Source organism: Sciurus vulgaris, assembly GCF_902686455.1.
Source record: "Sciurus vulgaris genome assembly, chromosome: 13".
Lineage (NCBI taxonomy): Eukaryota > Metazoa > Chordata > Mammalia > Rodentia > Sciuridae > Sciurus > Sciurus vulgaris.
In genome coordinates this window covers 80,497,791-80,510,601 of record NC_136474.1, presented here as the reverse complement: position 1 = coordinate 80,510,601, position 12,811 = coordinate 80,497,791, and the positions used below count along the sequence as shown (strand labels likewise).

General features: G+C 36.1%; 1 protein-coding gene across 5 annotated transcripts in view; it reads right to left on the bottom strand.

The window, feature by feature from the left end:
* WDR7 (WD repeat domain 7) overlaps window positions 1–12,811 on the bottom strand; it is a 360,567-nt gene that overhangs the window by 319,974 nt on the left and 27,782 nt on the right. For all 5 annotated transcript variants that reach the window (XM_079108807.1, XM_079108809.1, XM_079108808.1 and 2 more), the window contains exons 4-7: window positions 12,442–12,520; window positions 3,578–3,752; window positions 1,464–1,540; window positions 460–579 (exon numbers count right to left, since the gene is read on the bottom strand). In XM_079108807.1, coding sequence (XP_078964933.1) covers window positions 460–579; window positions 1,464–1,540; window positions 3,578–3,752; window positions 12,442–12,520 — 451 coding nt within the window. The remainder of the gene's footprint in view (window positions 1–459; window positions 580–1,463; window positions 1,541–3,577; window positions 3,753–12,441; window positions 12,521–12,811) is intronic.

Here is a 12,811-nt window from a genome sequence, read left to right as displayed (position 1 = left end):
CAGTGGTAAAATGTAGAAATTAAGATCAATAAAAGTCACTAACAGAACTGTTCCATGAATGAAAACAAAACAAGACAACTGAAGCCAAGTCCCAAGTACTCCTCAAATACATCAAACCAAGCCATGCTCAGTGACGCACACCTGTAATCCCAGCAGCTCGGAAAGCTGAGGCAGGAGGATAGTGAGTTCAAAGCCAGCCTAAGCAACTTAATGAGCTCCTCAGCAACTCAGAAAGACCCTGTCTCTAAATAAAATATAAAAAAGGGCTGAGGATGTAGCTCAGTGGTTAAGCACCCCTGGGTTCAATCCCTGATACCAAAACAAAACAATCAAACCAGACATAAATTCTAAAGAAGTCTTTCACCAAGCAAATTTTTATAATTATCTCTGGAAGTATGGATAAACCAATATCTTAAAAGATAAAGAAAAAATAGTTTCTTACTCATGTAGTCATCTTACCCTCCAATATTTGGAGCACACAACCAAAAGTGATCTTTGGGTGAATGCACAAAAAGAGATGCTTTGACAGTTCTGACAATAAATTGGTTTGGATTCCTCCTCAAATATTGGCTCAGTATCCTGAAAAGAAAAAGATTTGTAACTCTTCAGGAAGAGTTTTGTTGTCAATTAGAATTATCACATAATGATAAAGACACCAACACAAAGTAAAGGCATCACTTGATAATTTATCATTTTGGTCCCTTGGGTTAAGAGCTAAAGTAATTAAAAAAAAAAAAAAAAAAAAAAAGCAAAAATGTACTCTAAAACACAGCTTGGCACGAACATCTTTGCTACAAAGCTACCCAAGATTTATATCCTGATGAACGTCAATATGTTGTCACTCTAGCAAAGGCAGATGATAAAATTCTGCATTATCCTAATTTCTATAAGTATATGTATTTTAGTGAAAGAAAGAAGGAAGGAAGGAAGAAAGAACAAAAAAAGTCCTGATCAGTTCCTTTAGGATCTCCCAGGCCTAATATTTCCCTAGCTCCAGAGAATAGCATCAATACTGTCAGAAAATTGATCTGCCCTTCTTACTGATTAAAAAAAAAAAAAAAAACTAAGAATTCACGTCCATAATACTGAGATAGAGACTAAAACTGACTTAATCTACTTTTCACAGTGGCTTGCTTTATCTTTTCCCTCAAGTACACCTTTTAACTTAAACAAAGCCACAGAGGAAAATTCTACCCCTTCTGCTTCTCTACTTCACATTCTGTGCAATATGTTTCTCTATTTCCTATTCCTGGTGGAGCAGATGTCACCACCAAGTGAAAGAAATAATCCACTCACACATGCAGCATGCTAAAGATCTTTTATACTGTGTCCCTAGGACCACAAATAAGGAATAGTCTTTTCCTTCCCTTTTAAGGAAAGAAGGGAAGGAAGGAGTATGTCCACTAAAACTTTATATATCAGAATAAAACCAGAAAAGTCAATCCCAGTCTCATTTGTCTCACCTGCATGCCACTTATTTCAGAGGTAACGATCCACACCTTCAAGATGCCTGTCACTGAGAGTGCTACCACAGTGTCCTCTAAACCAAGAAGGGACAAGAAGTCCAGGTTACAAACAGCATGCTTTCTCTCCAAATGTTAGGACAGCTTGTTTTAATGAAATTAATGATAGCATGTTTCATAATTAGCAGAAAAACACAATTCTCTATTTCATGAAATAGAAATAAGATTTTGAAATGTAGGTTAATAAAAATCACCAACAATTCAGAATTCAAGAAAAACTGTTTCTAGTTACTTGAATTTATTTTTTATTTCTAATCAAGTTTTAATGATATCAAATGTTTTTGATTGATTAGTAAAGAACTTTTATTATTCAAAATTCACAACTTGTTTATTTAGTTATCATAGATGAGCAAGGTCACTGTACTTCTCCAAGGCACTCATTTTATTCCCCCCTTCCTCCACTACTGTGTCTGCCTTCCAGTCAGTTTACTGCACAGTACCCACAGGCTGTGATCAAAAGAAAGGTGTGTGTAACAGTGTCTCATATATATATATGTGTGTTGGTTGTCATCCATGGTTCCTGGTTCTCACTGCCTACCCAAGACAGACCAAATAGATTATGTCTTTTCCAAGGCAAGTGGCAGCCAGGAAGAAATTCTCTCACCTACCTTGTCTGATAATAGATCATAAGACTCCTATTCCACTAGGTGTTCTAACCCATAGACATCCCAAGAAAAGGGTTCAGAGAGTTTTGGGACAGCTAAACACATGGAGGATCCTATACAGTGGCACCCCCTGAGACAGCCTGCAAGATCCATGCCCCCTTCTCCTTAATTACCCTATGCATTTCTTCATCTGTACCCTTTGTAATATCCTTTATAATAAGCCAAAAACATTAAGTGTTTCCCTAAGTTCTGCAAGTCACTCAAGCAAATTAACTGAACCTGAAGAGAAAGGTGTGGAACTTCCGATTGGTAGCTGATCAATCACAACACAAGCACAGGTTAAAACCTGGGGACCTGTGATGGGCATCAAAAATGGGGCAGGGGAGTAGTCTTGCATCTGAGCCATTAATCTGTGGGATTTGATGCAGTGCCCAGCCAATGTCAGAACTAAAACTAATCAAAGGACTCCTGGCTGGTATCCTCCATGGGTCTGATGACCTGTGTGCTGGTGGGGTGAAATGTTCAAACTTTTGAGGTCACCTCAAACCATAAATTTCAGGTCAGGGGCCAGTCACACACCACAGTAAGTATATGTGAACTTTTAAAAGGACAAGGCTTCAGAGTTAGGGAGGTGTATGGTAAAATCAAAATCCCTTTTTTTCTTTTTTCACTAATTAACCAATAAACTGTGGATAACTCATCTATTTTAAATTTGGTGTACTTACCTGAAAACAAATACAAATGAATAACCACAGAACCTAACCTAATAGGTTGTTATCAAAATTAAGATACACCACAGGTATAACATTTGGTATAAAATACTTAATAAAGGTTAGTAACTACTTTTGCTAGAATAACTGCATCTTTAAGTAAAAAACTTCATCATATCACATGCAGTGGTTCCTTAGGCAACAGAAGGCACTGGAATGCACTGATCACAATTTCATGATCCCTATCCAGTGAAGTCGTAACATAACAATATATCTAAAATTCCCAAATACCCATAGACTAGAAAAAGATAATGGCTGATTAAAAATTGCATATTTGTCATATAAACAGTAACATCTAAAATTGCATGGGCTACACAAAAGGTCCCACTAAAGTTACATTCTATGTCATTTAGACCTCAGTGTATATGCATATAGATACAGTGTAAAATTCAAAAATGCAAACTGCTTGCTCACAAAAATGGTCCTTTTTTTAAAGAAATAATTGATTATAACTAAGATTGGAGGTAAACATACTAACAATGAGTTTCCTTAATTCAATCAAATTCTCCGTTATGAAGCAGGAGATAGACCACAAATTATTAAAACTATTATTTCTTAACTTTCTTCTATTTTCTTATGTAAGAATATAATCAAATCATTAATTTAACAAATTTTATAGTAATTTACAGTAAATCAAGCAGTAAGTCATAGGGCAAAAGTCTAAAGGGAATTCACTGACCTTGTGTTCGATGGGATCGAATAATACTCATGGAGCTAATCCAGTCTGGTGATATCTTTGATACTAAGGAGTATAACACCTCAAGGCTGGTAGCATCCACAACGAGGATTTCAGGGTAATGTCCATGGCATAAAAGTCTTCCTTCTCGCTGATTTCCAACAGAGAATTGGTAGAACTATATTCATGTTAAAAGGAAAAAAGACTCCTTTACTCAGATACTTAGATTAATATGCATTCATCAAGGTTACTATGATATTTTCTTAAATGCTAAACTACTCCAGTTATATTTTCAGGTAAGTAACTATACAGTTCATAGTAACTATACAGTTCTAAATGTGCATAGTACACACAAATACAGCAAGTTCTATTAAATAATTTTAAACATATAATGAAATTTATTCTTTTCCTAGCATTGTATTCTCCCTTTTGAACTGTTTTGGGGAAGAATTCATAATAATTCTTTCTTTTATCCCCATATCTAGCATCTAAAACAGAATTTTTGAATTGACTTACAAAGCACTTGAATAACACCAGCTTCACAAATCAAATCAAAAGGGTAGTTCAAATGGGTCACAAAAACAGAATACAAATTCTAAATGAATGACAAGAGGTGAGTATAGGCTTATAATTATTAGTTATAAGTAAATAAATCTAAAAGTAAAGGATAATTGACATGCAATAAGAATTAGATTCTGATTAAGTGGTATTTCAGATGTGTATAAGAAAACTGTATAAATACAGCATGCACTTACACTTTATAGAAGAAGAATCAATATATTCATGATCCATGTTCCACTAATACCAATAACTACTCAAGAGGCTAGAAGGTTTTTTCCACCAACCAAAAAGCAGAGAAAGAATATCTATCAAAGCAAGACCAGTACATATCAAAGGACCTGTCTTCCCTCAGCCTCAACAAAAAGGCTCTTCTTTTAGTGGACTCATTCTTCTAGAGGATTTTGGAGGGTAAAGACATTTCTGGATTACTAAATGAATAACAGGAACACAAGCAACACAAAGCACCAAGGTCAATGCTGTCACTACTTCACATTATGAAATCCTGAGTCCAGTCTGTCCCCACATTCATTAGTAGTCCTACTCTCAGAACTTGATATTGTATATGAAAGAATACACTCCTTTCTTAATTGTGGTATACCTGTATGCAAAAGAGTACAACTCTGATGTGGTACAAAAGAGTACACATTGATCATGGAACACATGAACTAAGTGTAAGGTAGCACTTCTAAAACTCCAAGGGCAGGGATGAATTTGTGGAGGTGAGGTGTCTAATCAAATGCAGATTACCACAAGCGGGCAGCTCTAGATCTCAGGTCAATCCAAAACACAAAACACCACAGGAGATTTCCAGGGACTGCCAAGCAGTCCCATAGAAAAATGCTGCAGTAATTAGACTTGAGTCACATAAGGGGAGGATGTAGCAAGATGGAACAGCAAGATGCAATGAAACAAACTGCCAGTGTTCATCCAACACCAGCCAGGAGAGATGTGCACTACACCCACTAAAGAAGTACTCTCTCCTGAGGGTAGGATATTTTATTAGAATTGCTGGCTAAACACCTCCCACCTTTTACTTTAAAGTCAAATACTCAAGTTTCTAATTCAATTTCCATGACACTTTGATACTGGCAAAATATCCTAAATGGAAAATCAAGTTCTTCACACATTAAAAAAAAAAAAAAAAAAAAAAAAGCACGTCCCACATGGCAATTTAATAAATTAGCAATGCCTTGTGAGTTCAGTTAAATGCCAATGTCACCAAGGTTTATCATCTCTGAGTATATTTAAAAAAAAGCACTCTCTTCTGGATTGCATGGGAAACTGCCACCACACTAGCAAATTTTCCACAAAGCATCTTCTATTTAGAGATGGCTGCCAATCTAAATATAGAAGGGCTAATACAGGATTTGATAAATAGCAGGCACTGAAAATATGTCAAACAAAACAGATAATTTTCCATAATATGTAAGACAGAAGTTTTTAAAACATAAATCAAAACTGTACAAATCACAATAATTGTTTTTAAAATGAAACTAAATTATAGAGTCAACAAATCTTCATCATTTTATTTCCACTTTTCTCTCTACATACCTTATTGATTCCTCACATGATAAAAATAAATATATGCCTTTTAGATTATAAGCACATACCCTGAAAACACTGATGAAGCTATTTCTTGAATTTGCCAGGGCAAGAAATAGACATAAAAAAGACCCATATCACACTAATCACCACCCCCATGCAAACATTTTCCTTTACTTTTTAATTTTGTTGGCACAGGAGGTTCTCCTTCTCTATTAATTATGTTAGTAGCTTGTTTTAAGGGAGGCAGTGTGATGCAAGGGAAGGACACAGTGTCCAGACTCAGACAAACCTGATGTGAAATCTTGGTGCCAGGAATGACTCATTGTGAGACGTGGGCAAGGCATTTAATCTTGCTAGGCTTCAGAATCCTTTTATGTAAAATGATGTATTCCAAATTTAATTTTTTAGGATGTAGAGAAGATTAAATGAAACACAATACAGGAAACTCCTCTATCTCAAGAAATGAGTTCTCTTCTCCTCCCTTTCCTTCCCCAGTGAGAAAATAATTGATCACATTTTCTATAATATTTTTTCATAATATTCCCAACACTCAATGTAGTAAAAAATAAGTAAACTGAAGCAGAGAGACTTTGCAATTATGAAAAAGACAGAATATCAGGAACGCACGTCAGAAGTTATAAGTTCCTTTGTAATACTCTATGTATTAAGCCAGGCATACTAAATAGTCATTTCTTTTGATAGAATTGGAAAGTCTTTAAAATGAGCCCAAAGGCCAAATGTATGAGCAATAAAAAAGATATGACCCCAGTGCTCACTTCGGCAGTACATATACTAAAATTGGAAATTTACTGAGACTAGCATGGCCCCTGTGCAAAGATGACATGGTAATTCCTGAAACGTTCCATATGTTTTGCTCCATGGCTTGGGATTCAAGCAGTGGGAGTACAGCTTATCAGCAAGGTGGGTGTAAGAGGTAAAATTCACTAGAATTCAGTATCAGGTAGTCAGTGTCTCTTGGAGACTCAGAAATACAGTTGCATTGAACAAAGAACAAGAAAGAGTACATTGGAGCCAAGTTGGTAAACGGCCCCAGCCGTGGTGCTGGTTCACCACAGAGGGGAAGGATAACAGAGAACACAACAGAGAAACACAAATTTGGCATGGAAAAACCTTTAGATCAAAAAAGCAACCTGAACTTAGCAGATCCACAGGCTGCACAGCAAACTGGTGGCTGTAAAATGCTCTTATTTCTCAACTGGCAAGTGGAGAGCTGAGGCGGGAGCCATCTTGAGGCGGCCACCGTGCAGCTGTTGCTGCAGGAGCCAGGTATCACAGCAAACATTGCCATGTTGTCCTGGCAAGCACCTACCATGTGGCCTAGGGTGTACCTAGCAGAAGATAAGTAAAAGAAGACTGTAGCTATGGAAATTCAAGTCAGAAAAATAGAGGGGAGTGCAACTCACTTTCCCTTTGAGTCTGGTGGCTCACATGAGCAGCTGAAGAGTCAGGAAACTGAACAGATGGGTGTGAATACACTCGGGCTAACCCTGGGAAGGCCAAATTTGTGAGCAGCAGAGTATGTGGAGGATGGCTGACCTGTCCTGCAGCAGAATTCTTGGGAGGCTCCTGAGTTCCAGTCTCCCCATAGACATTGGCACCAGCATGGGTCTGGGGTGTGTTGATCTAATCTCTACAGGGCATGTACCACACCCTGAAAATGTTAAGCCTGAATAGATCTAAATTCTAGCTGTGCTAATTTCCTCTTAGAACTCTGCAGCAGCGCCACCCTAGGAGTGCATCTACCTGGTCTGTCTAGACGAAACTCCAACCCAAAATTCTTCCCATTCTGTCCTACCTTCTACTGGTGATAAGGGAAGCTCTTGGTATCAGGGATTGAACCTTGGGGCATTTAACCACTGAGTCACATCCCGAGCCCTTTTTATTTTTATTTTGAGACAGAGTCTCACTAAGTTGCCTAGGGCCTTGCTAAATTCCTGAAGCTGGCTTTGAATTCACAATCCTCTTGTGTCAGACTACCAAGTTATTGGGATTACAGGCACACATCATCACATTTAGCACTAAAGATAGAGATACTGAAAAAGAACTAAATAGAAATCTTGGTAAAGAAAAACATAATAAAGAAAACAACGTTCAGTTGAAAGACTCTCCAATAAAACAGACCACACTGAAGACAGAATCTCAGAGCTGGAAAAAGAAGTGGCCAGTCATGAACATTCACATAGTATTAAACCAAAGAAAATAAGTAAATATGTTCAGAATATATAAGAACCTGGGGCATTAAGAAATCAAATTTAATAATCATTGGAATTAAAGAGGATTGTAAGATGCAGACTAATAGCAATGAATAATCTCTTCATGGAAATAGAATAGAAAATTTTCCAAACATTCAGAATGAGACAGACATCCAGATAGAGGAGGCATTCAGAACCCCAAATAGTTGAGATCAAAAAAGAACCTCTCTATCACACATTATAATTAAAATTCCTAACATGAAGAACTATGATACAATTTTAAAAGCCTCAAGAGAAAAACATCAGGTCACATTTAGAGACAAGCTAATTGGAATTACTTCTGATTTCTCAATACAAACTGCAAACACACAGGAGGGCTTGAAATGGTGTTTTCCAAGACCTGAAAGTAAATAGTGATCAACTAAGATTGCTATATTCAGCAAAGCTATCCTTTGGAATTGATAAAGAAACAAAAATCTTCCGAGAAAAGCAGAAACTAAAAGAATTCCAGACTATTAAGCTGGCACTACAGAAAATACTTAAAGAAATACTTCCCACAGAAGAAATGAAAAACAAACCCCAGAGCTCAAACATGGACAAATCTCACTTGAAGAGTACCTAATCACATGAGAAATAGGATGAAATTGATCATTAGAAATAAATTAAAATGGCAGGAATTGATAAACTTCTCTGTATAATAACACAGAATTTACATGGTCTCAACTCTCCAATTAGAAAATATATACTGGCAGAATGGATAAAAAAACAAGACCCAACTATATGTTGTTAGCAAGAGACTCACCTTACAGGCAGAGACAGCCTCCTGAAAGTGAAAGGATGGAGATTGATATACCATGCAAATGCAAATGGAGTCCAAAACAAGTAGGAATAATGTCTCATATACAAAGTAGACTTCAAGCCAAAAGTAATCAGAAGAGACAAAGACAGTCACTTCATATGGTAAAAAGAACAATCCAACAAGAAGATAAAATGATAGTAAATATTTATGCCCCAAATATTGGTGCAACTAATCATTTAAGAGACACTACTTGAATTAAAGACTCAGTATCTAGTACAATAATACTGGGTGATTTCAACACAGCTTTCTCACCAATTCAAATAGGCCTGAAAAATATTATAAATAAAATGGACTTAATGGACATTTATAGACTATTTCATTTAACAACAGCAGCTTTCTTCTCAGCTGCTCATGGAACTTCCCCAAAACTTCATATTTTAAACCACAGAGCAACCCTTAGCAAATATGAGAAAATTGATGCAATTCCTTGTATCTTATCTGATCATAAAAGACATTAGAAATCAACAACCAAAAACCCTAAGGAAACTACGAACACATGGAGATTGAACATACACTTTAAAATGATGAACAGGTGACAGAAGAAATCAGGAGAACTTCAAAATAATTAAAATCAACTGAGAATAGTGATACAAACTACCAGAGCCTTTGGGATACTATAAGAGGCAGTTCTGAGAGGAAAGTTTACAGCTATGAGTGCCTATATAAATAAATCAGAAAGATCCCAAATAACCCAATGATTCATATAAAGGCCCTTGAAAAACAAAAACAAACCAATTCAAAAACAATAGAAGGAAATAATTAAGACCAAAGCCAAAATCAACAGAGAATAAAAAAAAATAATACCAAGGATCAGCGAAATAAAGAGTTGGTTCTTTGAAAAGATAAAGAAGATTGATAAGCCCTCTGTCAAACTAACCAAAAGAAAAAAAGAGAAAAGCCAAATTAATAAAATAAAACTAGACTGATATCCCTGATGAACTTAGATGCAAAAATCCCTAATAAAATATTAGCAAGTCATATTCAACAACATATTAAGAAGACTATACATCATGACCAAGTTGGTTTTACCCCAGAGATGCAAGGATGTTTTGACATATGGAAATCAAAAAATGTTAATTCATCATGTAATTAGAATTAAGTACACAAATCAGTAATCTCAATGGATGCAAAGAAAGTCTTCAAAAAAAATTCAGCACCCACTGAAAACACTGAAGTAAATAGGGATAGAAGGAACCTACCTCAACAACATAAAGGCTATATACAACAAACCCAACACCAACATCAGAGTGACTGGGGAAAAAATGAAAGCATTTCTTTTAAAATTCAGAACACGACAAGAATGTCCACTCTTACCACTGCTATTCAATAAAGTACTAGAAATTTTAACCAGAGAAATTAAGAAAGAGAAAGAAATAAGATAAATAAAATGAGGAAAGAAGTTAATTTATCAATGTGGATGATATGATCCTATACTTAAAAGATCTAAAAAGGTCCACCAGAAGACTGCTATGGTTAATAAATGAATTCAGCGAAGTAGCAAGTTATACAATCAACATTCAAAAACCAATAGCTTTTCTATATACCAACAATGAATCTGCATAGAAAGAAACCAGGAAAGCAATTCTATTCGCAAAGGCCTCAAAAAAACAAATCTCAGAATAAATCTAACCAAGGAGGTGAAAAAACCTCTACATTGAAAATTATGGAACGCTGGAGAACGAAATTGAAGAAGATACAAGAAGATGTAAAGAACCACCCCCATGTTCATGAACAGGCAAAATTAATATTATTAAAATAGTCACACTACCAAAAGCAACATACAGATTCAAGGCAATCTCTATCAAAATACCAATGACAGAACTAGAAAAAAATAGTCCTAAAATTCTTTTTAGGATATGAATAAAAGATCCAGAATAGCCAAAGCAATTGTAAGCCAATAAAAGAATGCTGGAGGCCTCACAATACCTGACTTCAAATTATACTGCACAGCTATATTAACAGAAACTGTATGACACTGGCATAAAAACAGGCTATCAATGGTACAGAGTAGAAGACTCAAAGACAAACACACTGAGACAATCATCCAACCTTTGTTAAAGGTGCCAAAATCATACATTGGAGAAAAGACAGCCTTTTTAACAAATGGTGCCAGGGAAACTGGTTATCCATATGCAGAAGAATAAGACTAGACCCTTATCTGATACCCTGCACAAAAGTCAACTCAAAATGGATCAAAATTCAACATTGTTAACAATGAGGAAAATGGAAATCAAAACCACACTGAGATTTCATTTCACTTCAGTTAGAATGACAGTCATTGAGAATATAAACAATAAAAAATGCTTGTAAGGATATTGAGAAAAAGGAACACTTTAACACTGTTGGCAGGATTGTAAATAAGCACAACCACTATGGAAATCAGCATGGAAGTTCCTCAAAAAAGGAGGAATGGAACCACCGGATGACCCAGCTAGCTATACCACTCCTCAGTATTTATCCTAAGAAATTAAAATCATCACACTAGCAATATACGCATACCCATGTTTATAGCAGCACAATTTGCAACAGCCCAACTATGAAACAAGCCTAGATGTCTGTCAATGGATGAATACTTAAAGAAAATGTGGTATATATACAATAGGGTTTTATTCAGTCATAAAGAAAACAAATGATGTCATTTGCAGGAAAATAGATGGAACTTGAGAACATTATGTTAAGCAAACAAAACAAGCCAGTCTCAGAAAGTCAAGTTTATATGTTTTCTCTCATATGTGTAAGGTAGAGAGGGAAAAAGAAAAGACAGGTCAAGGTAAGAAGACCAGCAGAGTGGAAGAAATGGACCAGGGGAAAGGAGGAAAAAAGGGAAAGAAGATATTGGTTAAATTATATGCTTACATTGTGTGCATGCACAAATATTTAACAATGAATTTCACCATTATGCACCAATAAAAAATATGGAAAAAATAAATGATATTCTGACTTCAAAAAAAGATATATGACCCAAAAAGTGGTTCAATTTATGTTAATCACAAGTAGAATCATAACAGCTTTGACAGGAAAGAATTCCATTCTTTAAAATCTGGGGCACTTACCCAATAAGTACATAAGTTCTGCTATAATTTGGATCCTAAGTGTCTCCCAAAGGTCCATAAAGATTTGGTCCCCAGGGTGGTGCTATTGGTAGGTGGTGGATCCTTTAGCAGGTAGGGCCCAGGAAGAGGTCTTTGGGTCATTTCAGGCATGACCTTGACGAGGTATTCTTCCTTTCTTTTGCTTCCCGGCCACAAGGTGAGCAGTTTTGTTCCACTACACACTCCCTGCCATCACCATCTGATACCCCCACCAAAGGCCTAAAAGCAATGGGTCTGCCTAATTATGGACTAGAAACTCTAAAACCATAATAAAAAATAAACCTTTCATCTTTATAAGTTGATTGTCTCAGTTATTTTTTTATAGTACTGGAAAGGAGACTAACGCAAGCTCTCATTTGGGTAACCAAGAAAGCCTAAAACAAGAGTGGTAATTGATTTATCCTAAACCCTTCCTCATTGGTGTCCTCTACTTTATTATCCTCCCAACTCTAGCATCTTATGAGGAATACTTTTACTACAATTCTAGTCTTATTCCTTCTTACCATTTTTCACATAAAAATACATGATCAGTATTTTAAACATTATTAAATTATACATTTGTAAACTGTACTGACTTAGGCACAGAAATATACTAACCTGTATGCCAGTATGTGTGCAGGCTAATTTTGTAAACTCAATGCATCTGCCATCATTCACATCCCAGAGGCACATCTCACTATAAAACAAAACAAGAGCTAACTTTGAAGCTGATTTGCTAAAAGCACTGTTTCAATTTGTCACAGTGGCTTAAAATTAATCTTCTGTCAAAACTAATTAATTACAGAATATAGCTTATACTCATTATTGCTGTGGGCCAAAATTTCCAGTGCTCCCATTCACCATCCCAACCCTGCTTCCAACCTGTCCACCCCACCTCAATCCATATCCTGTCTATAGTAGGAGTGTACTTCCCAGTTCCCCACTGGTTGGTGGAGTCTCGGGAGCAGTTCTGGCCAGATCTACTGCA